The sequence below is a fragment of the Macaca nemestrina genome, chromosome 4 (assembly GCF_043159975.1).
Source record: "Macaca nemestrina isolate mMacNem1 chromosome 4, mMacNem.hap1, whole genome shotgun sequence".
Taxonomy (NCBI): Eukaryota; Metazoa; Chordata; class Mammalia; order Primates; family Cercopithecidae; genus Macaca; species Macaca nemestrina.
The window spans coordinates 168826497-168845896 of NC_092128.1; the positions used below are offsets into that span (position 1 = coordinate 168826497).

At 40.6% G+C, this 19400-nt stretch overlaps 1 protein-coding gene across 6 annotated transcripts in view; it reads right to left on the reverse strand.

Annotated features, from left to right (window-relative positions):
* Positions 1 to 19400, reverse strand: part of AP (amyloid beta precursor protein) — a 291200-nt gene that overhangs the window by 18902 nt on the left and 252898 nt on the right. For 3 of the 6 annotated variants that reach the window (XM_011726340.3, XM_011726337.3, XM_011726335.3), the window contains 2 exons: positions 8411 to 8632; positions 1910 to 1963 (listed from right to left, as the gene is read on the reverse strand). In XM_011726340.3, the coding sequence (XP_011724642.1) occupies positions 1910 to 1963; positions 8411 to 8632 (276 nt within the window). The remainder of the gene's footprint in view (positions 1 to 1909; positions 1964 to 8410; positions 8633 to 19400) is intronic. The other 3 variants (XM_011726341.3, XM_011726339.3, XM_011726336.3) reach the window with 1 other exon arrangement.

Here is a 19400-nt window from a genome sequence, read left to right on the forward strand (position 1 = left end):
TTTGAAGAGAGATCCATAATCAATGTCAATCTATACCTGGCTTGTAGACTGTGAAGTTACCTTCTCTCCTTTTTGCTATTCAGAACTTCATTTTCCTATCCCTATCTTCCCAGCTTTCCACAAAGACCACAGGCAATGGTTCTATTTCACCTTCAAGTTCTCTTAGCCTGCGATTGGTCTGAGTCATAAGAACTTGGACTTGGGTAGCCAGATGTCAGAGCAAGACTCCTTCTCAAAAAAACAAAAACCAAAAAACAATTTTTTTTTTTTTAAAAAGAAAAAAATCATTGACTGGTAGTGTCACCTCTTCCTGGAGATTTCAATAGTAACATATAGGCTCTGCTGGCCCAATGGAGAAATTTGATAAAACTGAATGAGTCAAATGAGCACTTTCTAAGTTACGTTTTATGCTTGTAGATGAAAAGCAAATCTTTTAAAGTGAGAAGCACCATGAAAAAAGTCCCAAGGCAAATGACCAACCTCAGCTGGCTGCGGTTGCAATTAGAACTGAACTGACCCTCAGCCCGAGGCCTTACAAGTTGGCTGAGCAGAACAGGAATGTCAACTCCTGGCTCCTTGAGATTCCCTTACATGACACTGACAATAAGGAGGACATCAGAAGAACTGAAACTGTCTCTGACTCACTATAATTTAAATTCCCCTTAAAAGCCTACAGACAGAAATTCATAACATCAACGAGACCAGCTGTCAAGACGTCTCACGCTACTGTCTCTGCTGCCATTGTTAATCGCAGCATAAAGGCATGAAGATGCCACAAGGCAGACTCTGAGTCTTCACGAGTGACTGTGCTTGGAGGAGGCGGTCATGGCTTGAGCCTGTGGTGGAAGCGTGAGGGACAGCGTGGGTCTCCTTCTGGCTCTGCTGCTGACTGTATCTGAACCAGGCAGCAAAGGCTGACCTCTGTGTATTAATATCTTCAAAGAAGGTTCATTCCCTGTTCTTTGATTATTGCCTGGGGACATGATGAGGATAAAGAAGAAAATAAATACGGGAAAGTATGTGTTATTTAGGATTAAAATCTCTCTGGAATATACAGATTTGTCAATTCAATAACTTTCTTCCTCTTTTTGATTCACTGAAAGCGCTGGCTACTCTCAGTTGGGTGAGGCTGTTCATGGAGTAGACACCAGGCACGTATGTGCTTCTGCTGTGCTACGACATTATTCATAAAATAAAAATGTGTTTCTTCTTAATGCCTGTGAAACTGTAAAAAAAATAAGTGTCTATTTCAGTGTTAATGGGATTTTTCAGTAATATAAAAAAATAAAGGGCTTATGTGCAAAATTATGCATCTACATCTGTTGTGTTACTTTAGCCACTCATTGAGAATAAGTACATACAACCCACAAAAGAGAAGATATATTTCTGGCTCTGGAGAGAAACCAATTCTGGTATTTTCAGGAAATCATGTCTACTTCAGTAACTGACTGAAGTTTGAGTGCAGTTTAGTTAGAAGGTGACCCATCTGGACACCAAACAAGAAAGGAGATGTTCACACTGGTATCCAAGTCATCACCGGACAGTCTACATCTGTCTGGGCTTCTGTTTGTAAGGACAGGAGCTATATAATCTTCTCTGTTTTTTGTTTGTTTGTTTTAAAGAAAAAATAAACTAAAATAAAATTTAAGAAAAGCCAAATTTGGAAGGGGTCTCTTTGAGGTTTCAGAAGGAAAGCTCAGAAACAAAAAACCAATCACTTCACTCGGAATTTCGGAAATGAAGAGTAAGGAAAAGTCAAGGGGAGTTTTTAAAAGTGTGGTTTCTAAGGTCACTTCAGGTTCTACTCTACAGTAAGCAGTAAGAGGCTTATTAACATGCAGAAAGGAGACAACGTCTGCTCAGCTCAGGCACAAGATGCGGAGAGGCAGAAGTCAAGCGGTTCCAATACCTGGTCGAGTGGTCAGTCCTCGGTCGGCAGCAGGGCGGGCATCAACAGGCTCAACTGGGCACAGGAAGCAAGAGACACAGAAAGCAAACAAGACAAATCGAGATGGTAAGTCGTGGCTCCCGAACATAGTCGAGCAGGGAAAAAAAGCATATGCAATAAACAAGTTACAAAAAAGGAGCAGCCAGGAAGGAACCACAGTGAGTTAATCCCGAGCATCGAGGACCAGGAGGGGCAGCACTTTAAATGGTTGATCGCTATTGATGTGCCAGTCCTGCTCCTTAGTTTTCTAATAAAAGCCCTCACCAGGATAGGCAGCAACTTCAAAGAAGAGGGGTGGGGAGGGTGGATTTTCCTCTGAGCTAGTTTAGAGATAGTTTCTTGGCTTTTGATTAGAAATAAAATATTCCCAGCCTAGCAGAAAACCTTAAAGATACTTCCTTTTACAACTGCCCAATCTTATCTTATTTTACAGTTAATTAACTACAAAAGGATTCTTAAATTTCCAGGGGAAGTGCAAATATGAATTTATCAGGAGAGCCAAGTTTTACCACATCATCTGCCATTTAGTGAGTGAATCAAATTTGTCCTTAGTATGAGGGCAGAAGAGGGAAACCGCAGTCTGTCTTTCTCTTTTTCAAAAAGGCTGGTTTCCATTTGACAGATGACACACAGCTGAAACGTGTGAAATGAGGATATTTCATTTTATATTTGCCATTGTTCCCAATTTTTCCATTGTATGTGTTCTGGGTCTGACCCAAAGAAAGCAGTGTGGACAGTACGATATTCCTCACCACCATCTGACCTTTCCAAAGCACTTCTGATGCTCAGAAAATACTTCCTTGTTTACACTGGTGTTTGAAGAAACAAGGAATGGGGACAAAGGCGAAGTTTTTAGGATTAATAAATGGTCATAGGGTAAATGAAGCCATGGGGTGGAGGCACAGGGGGAAGCCCCTTTGGTAAGGTGGCAAGTGTAAAGGGAAGAAGGTAAGACAAAGCGAGCACAGGTGCTAAGGGAGACACGGTGTGCTCGATGAGATGGCTCCTAACAATTTCAGTAAAACCATCCAGCTTACTGATGCACACATGCCAGGCATTCAAAGGTGGGATTCTCAGTCCAAATCAGTTTTGGATGACACATGTTAATAGAAACAGTGAGGGAGGAAAAAAGTGGCAGTAAGCCAAGTCTCCAAAATGTGAGAAAATATTTCGGGGAGCACTAGGACATTTGGATGAAATAAAAGAGTAAGGTGGTTTGGTCCCTTCTCATGTAGAGACTGGCAGCATGGTGGAGCCAAAAGGAGGGTGAGGCATCTGATCCCAGGCCTGGGCCCAACACTGACAACATCTGTGACCTTGGGCAAGCGCCCACTTCTGTGGCTGCTTCTCCATATGGAAATAGAAATGTTAACATCTGCATCTTCTAATTATAGTGAGGAACAAATAACCTTTAAAGCCTGTTTCAGACACTACCAAATACTACAGAACTGCACTGATTAAATATCCTATGATTAAATATTCCGTAGTAACTGATGCGAGAATGACTATTCTCTAGTTTTCCACTAGTGCATTTAGAGGAAGACATACTTCACTTTCTTCTGCAACTCCCAAATACATTTTGACAATGAAGTTTGGTTGTTCTATACTTCATGTTTTTTCTTATCTGCAACAACCTGTAATGAGTAACTGTTATTACTCCTTGTAAAATGCAGTTAGTTGAAAGGTCATTGTACTTTTTGAGAATTTCCTGATGATGAGGAACCCAAATAGTGCTTCAACTGCAGTTAAGAACACACCAAACCACATGCACGAGGGCAAACATGTACCTTGAGGTGGTGGTGAGCACATACATCAATAGTTACATTATTAGAAAATGTATATGCAACTCAGGGGAAGTAAGTGAAGTGGACCTGTGGTTTAAATGCAGGCTGAGGAGCTAGTGGTCCCAGGGGCCACTGCTAATGTCACCACTTACTTTCTCCGTGATCTGGGGCCAATCACATTCTTTCTGAACTTCAGTTGTGTCACAGAGTAAATGGTTTTTCCAGGGTTCAAATGAGTATACTTATGCGAAAGAAACTTACAAATGATATAGTCCTATAAGTTTCTCTGCCTCTCCCCACTCTTCTTCTTCTCTCTTTTTTTTTTAAATAGGCATGTATTATTTAAAAACAGTAATAAAACCTTTCCTATTTTTTAGGAAGATTAAACAAAACTAGTTTCAGTGACATAAACCTTAATCTGCTTTAAAAGATTGAAGCTGATTTAGTATAAATTAATGCTAAAAAAATAAGTGGCACAGGGAGCAGACATTAAAATACAGTTCTTTTTTAAAAGGCAATTATGATATCATTGCCAAAAAAAAAAAATACACACCGACAAAACAAAGTAGTGTTTTTCCCAATCCATTGCAAATACTTTCCAATTTTTCCAATGGACCTTTACTTAATCGGAAAGTAACTTCATCAATAAAGTGTTAAAAACATTTTACATTGGCCGTTTAGTAATTTAAAAACAAGAAATAGATTATCTTATCTTTAACTTTTAATAGAGTTAAAATAAAATGTAAGCAGCAATGAGTTATTCTTTTGATCTCAGTAGCTTTGAATCTAATCCTTTGCTGTAAGAGGAGAGAAACAGAATGGTCAGACCTCTGGGATTTTTGAGTTTGCTACTTCTGGTGTTCTTTGTAATAAACCTAAACTATTAACAGTGCTGCCTTGTACAAACTCTCTACCAGGTCAAAGGTAATGAGGAATCAGCAGTACACCAGTTTTACATATGGATAAGAGGCCTGACAAGAACTGGTTTGTAAGTTTAATGAAATACTTACTTAATCTAAATTTCAGCATTTAAATTGGCTTCCTCATTGCCTCTATAAAGCTAGTTAAAAATATACTAGAAGGCAGCTTCACACTTTGCAAATACATCCATACAGTCTTATAAGACCTGCTGTGTCTCTTTAAAAATATTACAGTATTTTATCTACATATTATATCTAGGTATTATTTACGAAGAGGCAGACTGATGGCCACAAAGGCTTCCTGGCGGTTACTGCATGCTATGCCGCTCTTTGTGGCTGCCCTTCTCAGGCAGTCAGGAAAAAGCAGAACAAACACAAATGTCATTAACGCTAATGCTCCCAGCCAGATCATTTCACGATTTGTGAGCACAATTCTGTAACAACAGCTTCATTGCAGCCTAGCCATTCATTTACGTTTTGTGAATGTGAAAACCAAAGAATAAAAATGTCTTAAGGCAAATTGCAGCTGTTCAAGAGTATATCATATTGGAAAACTCTGATATGCTTATTTTTTTCAATGCAAATTTAAAAAATGGGCATCAGACCCTCCTCTGGATTTCCCTGATTGTTCTTGAGAAAAACAACACATTTTTGGCAAGCATTTGAAACTATGATAATGAGGACTGCCTGAAGAACAAAAGGAAATCCTTTGAGAATTTTAGATGTTTTCAGTAGTTGTGTGTGTGTGCGCGTACATGTCTGTAAAAAGAAAGACTAACAAGTTTCTGGGGACAGGTGGGAGACGGTGTGAGAAGAGAGATGGCTTTAGGACTGTATCTCATTATATGGCTTATTATATTCATTATTTTAAGGATACATTGTTCAGGCCATCTTGAGACAGGCTGATAAAGTCTCTCTAATAAGATCCTGGCTCCATTAAAAAAAAGAAAAAAAAGAAAAAAAAAAAAAGCTACCACTGACATTTACTATGTTCCAGGAATTTTGATAAGAGTTATTTTATGCCTTCTTATTTAATGCTTGTACTATACCTCTGAGTTAGGAATTATTATCAACCTTATTTTACAGATGAGGAAGCAGCCAGAGAGGCTAAGTAACTTGCTCATAAGCGCAGAGCAGAGCTGGAATTTAAACTCAGGTCTGTATCATTCAGGAGTTCACGAGTGTGGAATAGTATTTAATATCCTATGAGATGACGGCCATCAATTTTATTGAAAAATTGTTGGAGAGGTTTTTCAAATTGTTTGCTATAATGAATATATATCAGTGTTGGGACTGATAATGAAGAGTACCCCAACTCAAGACTCTGACACTGCAAGTCCTATTGCCTCCCAATACTGTTATACTAGATTTTACTGTTCAAACGGAATCCTTATTTAACAAGAATATCAGCTCTTTTCATGAGGCCTAGGCAATGTAATAGCTGCATGTTTGTCAAGTATCCAGAAGTACTTAATCAAGCTCTTTGCTGAAATGGACATCTTGGCAGTACCCAAGGGTTTCAGTGTATGTGTGTGTGTACATTCACACGTGTGCACGCAGATTGTCTCCTAAGGCTGCTGCTACACGTTATGCTGTTAGTGAAAGAGCAAATTTAGTGTGCCTTCAATTTAGAAAATGAGATTGGACATTTTTCACTAAAAATTCTCGTTAGAGACTGAATGAAAAGGACTTTCAATGATCAAAATGTATCTACCTGTAAAGAAAGAACACAATCTGCACTCTATTAATAATACATTTAATAGGGTAGTTGCCCAGGTCATTGATAATGAACTGTCCCTAAATTTGTTTTCTTCTATGTGATTAAGAATTGTTTTCATAAATGGTAAAGTTTTAATTATTTTTACATGGTCAGTAACATGCTGTTTGTATTTGCTATTACTATAAGGTGCCCTTTTTCGAATTAAGGAAACAAATTTGGGGTGATGACTCACATTGTGAAAACTGTCTACATATTTTCTGCAATGGTTCTTTAAAAAAAACTTGTCCAGTGCACTTAAGGTCTAATATTATATTTAGATTTAGTCTGAGGAATGTACTAACTGCATGTTATAAGGTATATTATATATATATTTTTACTTTTTAAAAATTACATATGTATGTATGTATGTATTTATTTATTTACTTTTTGAGACAGAGTCTTGCTCTGTCGCCCAGGCTGGACTGCAGTGGGCGCGATCTCAGCTCACTGTAAGCTCCGCCTCCTGGGTTCACGCCATTCTCCTGCCTCAGCCTCCCGACTAGTTGGGACTACAGGCGCTCGTCACCACGCCTGGCTAATGTTTTTTTTTTTTTTGTATTTTTAGTAGAGATGGGGTTTCACCATGTTAGCCAGGATGGTCTCGATTTCCCGACCTTGTGGTCCACCCGCCTTAGCTTCCCAAAGTGCTGGGATTACAGGCATGAGCCACCACGCCCGGCCTATAAGGTATATTATAAATATGAAATCTCCATCAACATTTGCTACCTTAATAAAGAAAATCAGGTAAAATGCTGTGTTCTTAAAAAACATGTTATTTGTATCTAGAAATCAAGGTGTTTGTGTGTAATTTTATACTTCTGAACATGAATAAAAAAGAAAAGAAGCTGAAAGATGCTCTCGCTTGAACAGATATTTCTGCTAAGAAATCCCTGTGAAAAACGATGCCATCTACTGCTCAAATTTGTTGATAGAGAAGAATCTTACTTCTTTGAGATACCAAAGGAAAAAACATTTAGAGCAATGTGCTCCTTAATTTTGGCAGCTGCCTTGAATTTAATTTTCTAAACACAAATTAAGTCTTAAGCAAAATTAAATTTTATTTATATGCAGTTCTCTATCTTTGCCTTTAGCGTTTAATTCAATCTGAAATTTCATGTACAAGTAAGTAGCCAATGAAGACTACTTTGGTGCCTGTCAAATCTCCATCTCCGCAGGCCCTGTCAAACCTCCTCTCTGTGGATAAATTGTAATTGTCCTTATTTCACTATCTATCTGTTCTTTTGGAAGGTGGCATTCTAGGTCATTATGTCATAAACACAAGTTGAATTTTGTGCTTCCATTCCAGAGGAAACAATATACCTCATAGTTAAAAAACATTTCTAAAAAAATTCCTACCAAAAGTCATCGCTTAAGAATTTAGTCTCCTAGTGCCTCCACTTCCTCATCTGAAAAAGTCATAAAAATGATATATGACATACAGTACATGCTCTTTATGTATATGCTTTTATTGTTATACACTGTATTATTTTATATTAAGAAGAAGAACGGGAAAAGAAAAATTAGAAGAATGTTATTGCCACACATGTTCCATGTGAAGAACTGCCTCTTGAATAATACACTGTGGCTCCCCTTTGTCCAGGAGTGTTCACTCGAAGGATAATATTCCCTAGAATATAAATCTGGACATTTGGGAAACAAGAGGTCCTTTACTTGCAAATGTTATGTAAATCATTACCATTCTGTTTTGCCACCTATACAATGGGGTTGTTATCTTTTCCAACAATTGGCAGTTTACTTGCTTTGCAGCATAAAAAATATAAAGAATAATTTACACAGATAAAATATTATTTTAATGACATAGTAACTCCTAATAGTTACTTTTTAAAGTAAAATGGAAATGAAAATATTTATTATTACATCAAAAAAATTCACCACTCAAGAACATACAAAAGATAAATCTCTCTCTCCCTCCTACACACATGTATGTATGTCTATATATACCTGCCGGAACGCCCTTGCTGGTTCAGGGGACTCTTACCTTCGTTTTCTGTGTTGGCTGGCACAGAGTCAGCCCCGAAAGAATGCCACGGCTGGAGATCGTCCAGGCTGAACTCTCCATTCACGGGAAGAAGCTCCACGGTAGTTTTCGTTTCGGTCAAAGACGGCATGAGAGCGTCGTTTCCGTAACTGATCCTTGGTTCACTAATCATGTTGGCCAAGACGTCATCTGAATAGTTTTGCTCTTTCTGAAGCAGCTCATCTAAACCAAACAAAACCATCTCTTTGGTGAGTAACAACAATCACAACAGCAGCAGCAGCAGCCACCATTCACTTCTGCCAGGCATGACTTCAACTGCTTCCACAGGCATGACCTCGTTTACAGCCATGGCATAGGTACCATTATCATCTCCCTTTTACATCTTTGGTGAATCTTTGGTAACATAAGTGAAGACTCACAAATCTTGATATCCTGGGGTCAGTTTTTAAAGCAGTAATTACACATGATACAAGATTATATTCTAAGCTCTTTTTTTCCAGTAAAAAAAGATAAGTCAATGATATTCTGTAAAGTTGATTCTTGTTTAATCCATTTTTAAAGTGGGGGGTAGGCAGGCACTGACAGCATTCTTTGGAAAGGGAAGGAACAGAGGAGCAACAAATGAGGAAGTGGAGGCACTAGGAGACTAAGTTCTTAAGCGATGACTTTTGGTAGGAATTTTTTTAGAAATGCTTTTTAACTATGAGGTATATTGTTTCCTCTGGAATGGAAGCACAAAGTTCAACTTGTGTTTATGACGTAATGACCTAGAATGCCACCTTCCAAAAGAACAGATAGATAGTGAAATAAGGACAATTACCGAGGCACATGGCATTCAAGCTACTTATGCAAAGTCACAGCTCACAAGAGCTGCTGGCAGGACTGGCGTCAGGAGCATGGTAGCGGGCCAGTGTGCTGCAGCGTGGCACCCCTAGAGGTGAAAGGCCACAGGAGCTCCGTTGCCATTTCCTCCTGACACAGTTAGACGTCCCCAGTATACAATGATCGCACAGGAATAAACACCAGGCTTTGGTGTGGTGGCAGTAAGCGAGGCACAATTTCATTCAAGCTGAAAGACAACGGGGAATCTCCTGTCTTGCCTTGCACACTTGCAAGGATAAGCAAAGCATTAATGGGTCAGCAGTTTGCTACCTTCTTGAATAGTTTTCAGTTTTGCCTTGAAAAAAAAATCTGCATTTCCTAAATGCTCCTCTTGTGCTGCATGATCTATGCCCTGAGGCAACAAGGAAACCGTTCCCTTGCCCTTCCAGATGTAGCCCTGCAGACGGACATCCAGCCTTCTCTGGACTTAACCACCCCTGGCTCCCCACATTTCCCAATGTGAGCAGACGGCAAATGTCCTGCCTTTCTCCTCTGTTGCTTCCCTTTCCAAAGAATGCTGTCAGTGCCTGCCTACCCCCCACTTTAAAAATTGATTAAACAAGAATCAACTTTAAGCAACATCATTGACTTATCTTTTTTTTACTGGAAAAAAAGAGCTTAGAATATAATCTTGTATCATGTGTAATTACTGCTTTAAAAACTGACCCCAGGATATCAAGATTTGTGAGTCTTATGTCACCAAAGATTCACCATGTTTTTCTCTGATTTTTTACAAATTAGAGACCGACAGATAGCATCGCACTAATAACAATATTTGATTAACCAAAATGTCTCATTTTCCAATCATATCTGTGTTGAGTTTGCCGTAGTATATATTTCAGACATATCGCTGGTTAGCTTTATTGCTAGAGAAAATGAAAAGATCAGGATTTAAATTTGATTTGTAACATTTTATAATCATCTTTCAAATTCTCTTTTATATCGACAAAAAATGTATCTGAAAACTTAAAATTCTGTTCAAATATGCCCATTAAAATAATTTGATGGAACAGCATTAAAGCATGTTGAGTAATATCTTTTCATGGAGTCAGTTTTATTGCAAGAGATTTTAAGTGATGAAATCTCAAGCAAATCAGTCCTTTTGAAGTCTAATCTGAGTTATAATATATCCCTATTCACTGTGGCACCGTTTCTAAAATTCAATACTTGATTCCCATGATGACTGTGAGGATGTATACGAGGCATACTTAGAGTAACAGGGGGTAGAAGCCTTACCACTTAGCTATCATTGTAAATACTTAAAAAACCATGTGGTTTTATTCCCTTACAGATAAAAGGCCCTCATTACATTTCTTCCAACTTTTTCATGTCTTACAAAGCCATAGGCAGTGGCTGATAACTTAGCCAATGTCCGATTAAATAAATTAAATGAGCATTTCCTTTATATAAATCTTTTGCTTGTGACTGTTATGCACTTACTATGCTAAAGAGAAGATATTCTGGAATACTAATAATTATTGGTGCTTACACATTCATCTTGAGAGGAAATAACCTTTGCCAGCAAAAAAGCTCTTGGACCCCCCAGGGGCTATGCTGTTCTTGGGCCTGTGGTACTTACTATAGCCTACCCTGTCCTTTATCTGGAAATGTTTTTACTGTTTTGCATACACAGTACTTACCTTCTTCCCTGTGGCATCTCTGAATAACTCTTCTCACTCTTTTTTTCTCCTCTCTTCATCCCTGTCATTTTCTTCTTCTATCTCTTTCTATCTTTTTCTACACTTCTCCCTTTGGAAATCCCATTGACTCTTGAAACTATAAAGATCTCCTACCTTTGGATGAATCTGAAATGTATTTCCCCAGCTTTGACTTCTCCCTCCCACTCAAATTTGTATATTTCCAGCATTTTGCTGGAGATACCAACTTAGGGCTCCCTGCTGATCCATGCACTTGGTAGGTACACAACTGCACTCAAGGTCCCTGGCTTTCCCACCCGCCTTTTCTGTTTTCTAATCATGGCAGAACCATTCATTCTCCCTCCCAGTCACAGGCCTGAATCCTTCAGAGCCATCCAGGACTCCCTGTACTTCTTCGTGTCTGGTACTTACACTACTGACGAATCCTTTTGCATTCTATTTCTGAATTCTCTCAACCACTTCCCGCTTGCTTTTCCACACCACCCGCACCGCCCCTGGGAGTATGATTACTTTTCGCCTGGATAATTACAATAGTCTCCTCGCTGCTTGCTATGATCTGAATGTCCCCCAGTCATGTGTTGAAACCTCATCTCCACTGTGGTAGTAGTGAGAGATGGGGTCTTCTGGAAAGCAAGTCATGAGAGTTCCACACCCCCGAATGGATTAGTGCCTTCTAAAAGGGCTAGAGGAAACCAGCACAGGCCTCTTTTTGTGCATCTGCCATGTGAGAACACAGGGTTTGCTGCCTTTGGAGGATGCAGCCACAAGGCGCCATTTTAAAAGTAGAGAGACCAGGCCCCTGGCACACAATGTCGGGCCCACTCTTGAACCTGGCCTTCTCAGCCTCCAGAATTGTAGTATTTCTATTGTTTACAAATTACCCAGTCTCTGGCATTGTTAAAGCAGCACAAACCGACTGAGACAATGGTTTCCCTGCTACTTTTTATTTTTTGGTTCCCCAAATATTTTCCTGACAGAGAGGAATGAGGAATGGCTCCCTCTGTTTCAGTAGGTCTTCATTTTCTACTGAATTAATTCCAATTCTTTTGCCAGATGCTGAAGGCCCTCTGTGGTCTGGGCCCACCCCATATTTAGCCATGAAACTCACAGCTCCTAGCTGTCTACACCACACCTCTCTCTCAGGCTAAATATCTTGGGGTACTCTCACGAAAGACCATGTATACCCATTCTGACACTTTTGTTTTCTATTCCTGCTATCTCGGAAGCCCATCTCTGCTCACCTACGTTATTTGAACTCTTTAGAGCCCAGCTCCAATGCCCTCTCCTATATGACTCTCCTCTCCCAAGGCAGGCATTGTCATTCTGATGGGATAAGGAGACTGAGGCTGGGAAAAAGGAACCAATCTCTTTGAGACCCAATGGCCAGTAAGCACCAGTGCTGAAATCCAAGTCTTGGGCTTCTAAACACCAGTCTTCCCACGTTCAGCCCCTATCTATTTCAGCCTCTCGTATTATCACAAAAGTAGCTGCAGAAATCAGGCATTATTAAGCGTGTCTGTTCCAGTGTCTTTAGCAGTCTCTTCCACTCTTGTGGATTCGTAAGCTGACTTAATCACTGCGAGTCCTATGGAATGGTTATTGCTTTTGGTCACCAAATGGCATTTCTCAGGCAGGGGCAGCTGGAAAGGGCCCTGTACCCATCTTATCCCTTGGCAGTAAAAAGGCAGAGTAGCAAAAGATCACAGAGAGAACTCTGACACTCGTACTTCACAGAATAGCCAGGGTATCTGAGGTTGAGGTACGCTGTGGTACCTCGGTTTCTCTTTTCTCTGTTACACTGTTGGTAGAAAAGTTCCTCCAACTGGCCACCAGCATGCTGAGCTCCATGGTGGTTAATTTTCCTGGTTTACTATGTTCATTTTCAGAAAATGTAAGTGAAAGAATGACAGACTCAAGAAAAGTTACATTTTTAGCAGAGTGAAATACACTTAGCTTTTGTTGTTGTTGTTCAAAATAGGAACATGTCTATCTTAATTCAACACAGAAAATTTAGAAATAACCACCCCTGGCTATGTCATTTAGAACAGTGATGCCAGTGTGGTTTTATTTATTTATTTATTTATTTAGAGACGCAGTCTTGCTCTGTCGCCCAGGCTTGAGTTCAGTGGCGTGACCTTGGCTCTCTGCAACCTCTGCCTCCCTGGTTCAAGTGACTCTCCTGCCTCAGTCCCCTGAGTAGCTGTGATTACAGGCACACACCACCATGCCCGGATAGTTTTTGTATTTTCAGTAGAGACAGGGTTTCTCCATGTTGGCCAGGCTGGTCTTGAACTCCTGACCTCAGGCGATCTGCCCGCCTCGGCCTCCCAAAGTGCTGGGATGAGGTGGGAGCCACAGTGCCTGGCTGTCAGTGCAGTTTTAAGATTAAAAAAAAAGAGGCAGACATGATGGATTACCATTATCAGAAGTAGAATTCAATTTCATCATCATAAAATGTCTAAGGCAGCCAGCTACCTGCAGACACGACTAAGGGCTCAGGATTTTACCAGTTGCTAACACACTGGCACTGGGCGACTGAGCCTATGACAAAATACCCAGAGACAAATATGATTCTTTCATTGTTCATTCTGAGTGGGACTTTGACTTCCATGGTGAGACTAATCACACCGAAACCACACTTCCACTACATTAGTGGCCCTGATGGATTATCCTTTTATCCGAATTAATTTAATACTTAATTACAGTGCTCTGATGGTCTGTATTGGGGATTTTCAGAGGTTTTAAGCATCTACATTTGCCAACCGCTATATTAAACTAAGAGACTTTGCTTATTTTCCTCCCAGGACTTATTTTTCCCCCCTAAAAGCTCTCTGTTATGACCCGAAATTGTAGCAGTTATCTTTGAAGTCAAATATCTTCTACACTATCCAAGCATTCGAGCCTTGCAGTTAAAAGTGGAAATATTTAACTGAGTTTAGTGATGATATTTAAAATATGGCTTAATCAATAACAGAGGTATTTAATTTCAAATACCAAACACCCAATGAACAACATCACCGCGCTCTTTAAAAAATGCTTTGAGGCGGCTGGGCATGGTGGCTCATGTCTGTAATCCCAGCACTTTGGGAGGCCGAGGTGGGTGGATCACGAGGTCAGGAGTTCATGAGCAGCCTGGCTATCCTGGTGAAATCCCGTCTCTACTAAAAATACAAAACATTAGCCAGGCGTGGTGGTGGACGCCTGTAATCCCAACTACTTGGGAGGCTGAGGCAGGAGAACTGCTTGAACCTGGGAGGCGGAGGTTGCAGTGAGTTGAGATTGTGCCACTGCACTCCAGCCTGGGTAACCGAGTAAGACCCTGTCTCACAAAAAAAAAAAAAAAAAAAAAAAAGCTTTGAGGGTGTATACAAGGCATACTTAGAGATACTTAAGAGTAACAGAGGGAAGAAGCCCCACCACTTAGTACCATTGTAAATACTTAAAAATACTTTAAAGAAAGCATCAAAAGATAATAGTAATTTCCTCTTCAAATAGCTAAAGATTTTGTTTTTTTTAGACATTCATGATCATTCATTTTGAGAAAAATAGCCTCATAAATAAAACAATCACTGAATAGGAAGCAGATGAATTCATCTAATATTCTTTTAGTTATTAATCCACCAGCCAAATGCCTTCTAAAAATGTAATGGTCACACGTTAGGTTTAAAGAAAATAAAATTTATAGGCATTAAATCAATCAGTTATCTTTTACAAGTGTCAGTTATAATAACTGAACAGCCTCTTCCATACATTGAACACATTTGGGTTGGAGAAGAACATTTTCTTCATATAAAGGAGATGCCACCTTAGCCTTTTCCCTGTAAAGTTCGGCTGTTAAAGCTCTGATTTGAATCTATCCATCTGACAAAGGTCTAATATCCAGAATCTACAAGGAACTTAAACAAATTTACCAGAAAAAAAAGAAAAATAACCCCGTCAAAAAGTGGGCAAAGGATATGAACAGACACTTCTGAAAACAAGACACGTATATGGCCAACAAACATGAAAAAAAAGCTCATCATCATTGGTCATTAGAGAAATGCAAATCAAAACTACAATGAGACACCATCTCACACCAGTCAGAATGGTGATCATTAGAAAGTCTAGCAACAACAGATGCTGGCGAGGATGCGGAGAAATAGGCATGCTTTAACACTGTTGGTGTGAGTGTTAGCTCAATCATTGTGGAAGACAGTGAGGTGATTCTGCAAGGATACAGAACTAAAAATACCATTTGACCCAGCAATCCCATTACTGGGTATATACCCAAAGGATTAGAAATCATTCTACAATAAAGACACATCCACACATATGATTACTGTAGCACTATTTACAATAGCCAAGACTTGGAACCAACCCAAATGCCCATCAATGATCGACTGGATAAAGAAAATGTGGCACATATACACCGTGGAATACTATGCAGCCATAAAAAGGATGAGTTCATGTCCTTTGCAGGGACATGGATGAAGTTGGAAACCATCATCCTCAGCAAACTAACACAGGAACAGAAAACCAAACATTGCATGTTCTCACTCATAAGTGGAAGCGGAACAATGAGAACACGTGGACACAGGGAGGGGAACGTCACACACCAGGGCCTGTTGGGGAGTTGGGGGGAAAGGGAGGGAGAGCATTAGGACAAATACCTAATGCATGTGGGGCTTAAAACCCGGATGATGGGTGGATGGGTTCAGCAAACCACCAAGGCACATGTATACCTATGTAACAAACCTGCACGTTCAGCACATGTATCCCAGAACTTAAAAGTAAAAAAAGTAGAAAAAACAAAAACAAAAACAAAAAAACTCTGATTTGGACACCAGTGAGAATATGAAGTCCCTAGGCTTGCTGGTTTTTCTTCTGGCTAGGATCGAACCTCCACTGCTATTACTGTTTTTCTTATTTTCTGATTCTTTTGGTTCCCAAAATGGAAATTTGTTGTTAATCTTATCTAACAGGAGATTCAGATATGACCAATTCTTATCTTTTAAATAAAAATTTACTCATGTGCCTGCCTGAAAGGACTGAAGATCACACCCCCACACGCTCCTCCATGTCCCTTTTTCTCTCTCCCCTGACACAGCTGCATTGGAAGTATCTGTAAATAGGATGGGCTAATTTTCCCTATCAAGAAGCTCCACTAAAAATCAGCGGTCACCCACTCTAGCTAGGCATTTTGCCCACACCAGGACTATGAGATCAGATTTCATTTTCCAATCAGCAGTTCTGTGCATGTCTGATTCTTGGCTCAACATACAACTGCTATGCTGTTTATTATATTTAATCTCTCCATGGCCTCTGAAACTCCTCAAGGCTCGGATTCCTCATCCGCAAAATCGTGGGAGGCTGGTTCCGTGGTTTTTACAGTTCCTTCGCTTTGAATCCTTTTGTCCATACTCTTGCTACATGGGTGTTCTCTGGGAGTTTGTTAGACATGCGGAACCTCAGGTCCCACCCAGATCCAGGGAATCAGAATCTGCATGTTAATGTGATCCCCAGGTGACTCTCATGCATGTGACCATCTACCCTCCACCACACTGACCACAGCCACCAGCTGTATCAAGACACCACCACACAACAGCTTTGGTTATCCCTTCATGAAAGAAAAACAAGCATAATGGCTGGGCGCGGTGGCTCACGCCTGTAATCCCAGCACTTTGGAAGGCCAAGGTGGGTGGATCATTTGAGGTCAGGAGTTCAAGACCAGCCTGGCCAACCTGGTGAAACCCCGTCTGTACCAAAAAAATACAGAAATTAGCCAGGCACGGTGGTGTGTGCCTGTAATCCCCGTTATTTGGGAGGCTGAAGCAGGAGAATTGCTTGAACCCGGGAGGTGGAAGCTGCAGTGAGCCATGACTGCGCCAAGTGCACACCATCCTGTGCAACAGAGCGAGGCTTGGTCTCAAAAACCAAAACCAAAACCAAACAAACAAACAAAAAAGTCTCAAAAACAAAGCAAACAAAACAAGGCATGAGATGAGTGTGGGCCAAGAAACAATATTGCCAGGGGAATATTGCCAAAACACCTTAAAAGTCAAGTTCTGAGAGTCCAGAGTCATGCCTTGAAGTTTCTTATCATCAGGGTCACATTTCTGAACCAGAAAGCCACAGGAAAGACTGGTCAAGGACTTCCTTTTTCCCTGGACCATGTGTTACGGGAAGCTTTCAGGAAACAGGTCAGTAAGTGTAGAAGGCATCATAGGACAAACTTCATTGCTGGGTTTCCCAGAAAAGAGCAGCTCTCCCCTACTGAAGACACTTTTAGCAGACGGGCCTTCACTAGTGAGTAAATATGCTTAAAAAGCATGGACTTACTTGTAGGTCAGTGGAGCAGCTGATTTGGGGGAGAACCCACGTGATCGTTTTAAGGATGGTAGGGATTTTTTGATTGGCATATATGCTACAGCCATCTGAGATGCCAGAGCCATACTGTGATGGGACTGTGCCAGCTACGACACCTTCATAACCATGAGAACTGCACTCATGGCTTCTTCATACCCATCTGCTGATTTGATAACCACAATAACCTTCCTTAGTGGGATCACTACTCCCATTGATGGTTGAACAAACTGACATACATCCTGAGAAGTACACTTAAAACTAACAAGTGGGCCGGGCGCGGTGGCTCAAGCCTGTAATCCCAGCACTTCGGGAGGCCGAGGCGGGTGGATCACGAGGTCAGGAGATCGAGACCATCCTGGCTAACACGGTGAAACCCCGTCTCTACTACAAATACAAAAAAATAGCTACTCGGAGGCTGAGGCGGGAGAATGGCGGGAACCCGGGAGGCGGAGCTTGCAGTGAGCCGAGATCGCGCCACTGCACTCCAGCCTGGGTGGCACAGCGAGACTCCGTCTCAAAACAAAAAACAAAAACAAAAACAAAAACAAAAAACTAACAAGTGGCAGAACTGAAATCTGAACCCAAGTATCCCAATTCCTAATGCAACCTTCTCACTGTTCCATGGAAAGTTCCATTTTATACAGCACATGGCTATATAACTTGGATTAGAAACTAATATTAAAGAAGGGTATCACGCCTGAAATCCCAGCACTTTGGGAGGCCGAGGTGGGTGGATCACGAGGTCAGTGGATCAAGACCATTCTGGCTAACATGGTGAAACCCTGTCTCTAATAAAAATACAAAAAAAAATTAGCCGGGCATGGTGGCGGGCACCTGTAGTCCCAGCTACTCGGGAGGCTGAGGCACGAGAATGACGTGAACCCGGGAGGCGGAGCTTGCAGTGAGCCGAGATCGCGCCACTGCACGACAGAGACTCCGTCTAAAAAAAACAAAGCAAAACAAAAAACAAAACAAAACAAAAAAAGGAAGCATAAACCCATCTATCATCACAAGCACTCTCTTTTTCAAATTTGAAATGTATGAACATTTCAAATTTTTGATAGGTTTGAAAAGGAATGAACTTGACGGTATCTTTTTTTTTCTCTTTCATATAAAGAACCCAAGGTAAAAGAGATTAAAGCAGCAGTCCAAGGTCACGGATGTTCCTGATGGCAGAGAAGGGCTGTGAAAAGCTCCCTCTTCTAGCCAAGTGAGGCCTGCCTGTCACTCTGTTCGGACAGCCCATCCTCAATAGCACTTTCCCCCCAGAACATTCTCCCAATTCCTTACGTCTCCCTTTCTCAGGATGGACACGACGGCTACGTGAATGGCCAGAATTTTTTTTTGAAATAATTTAGACTCCTTTTAATTTTGAGCTATTTAAAGGCTTGAACAGTATATTTATTCTGCTGACTCAATCAACCCAAATATCCATCTGCATTCACGATGCAGTGTAGTGACCTGAGCACTTCAATGGTCAAGAGGGATACAGCCCTGTATGACGCGGCCACATTTCCCAACTTGGGGAAAAATTTATACACACATTATCACAAAGTAAATGCTGTACCACAAATCCAGTTTTTATCTTGACCTCCAGAAAATCAGGTAAGTTATTTTTAGCTACACTATCAACCTTGAAAATCTCCCAGAGTTCAAACTCAGACTACATGTCTAAATCTGGGTTTATTTTTGTTTAAAGTAAGTTTCCTGGCCACACATTTTTAAATGAAGCATGCTTTGTCCCCTTATGGTAACAAACTGTCCCTGGAAGGGACACAAACAAAGCTCCACATCACTTGTGAAAATATTCCTTATTGCTAGGGACGTTTTCCTGAAATATCACTTGTCTAGCTTAGACTGAGGGTACAGAAGGAGTCCCTTTTCATTTAGAACACATTTCCTTTTGGCTTTCAAACATCATAAATCAAAGAACTTAGATCTACCAGTGGCATCAGTCAGTAATGAAGATAAAGACCAGCCAGGCTCCCTGGCATCTAAAAGCAGATTGTGGGCACCCTTTTTCCCGTTTACCTGTAGAACTTGTGCCAATGTACTGATATGATTTCCAACTACATTAGGGAGTCTTGGTCCTGCCTGGGTTGTCA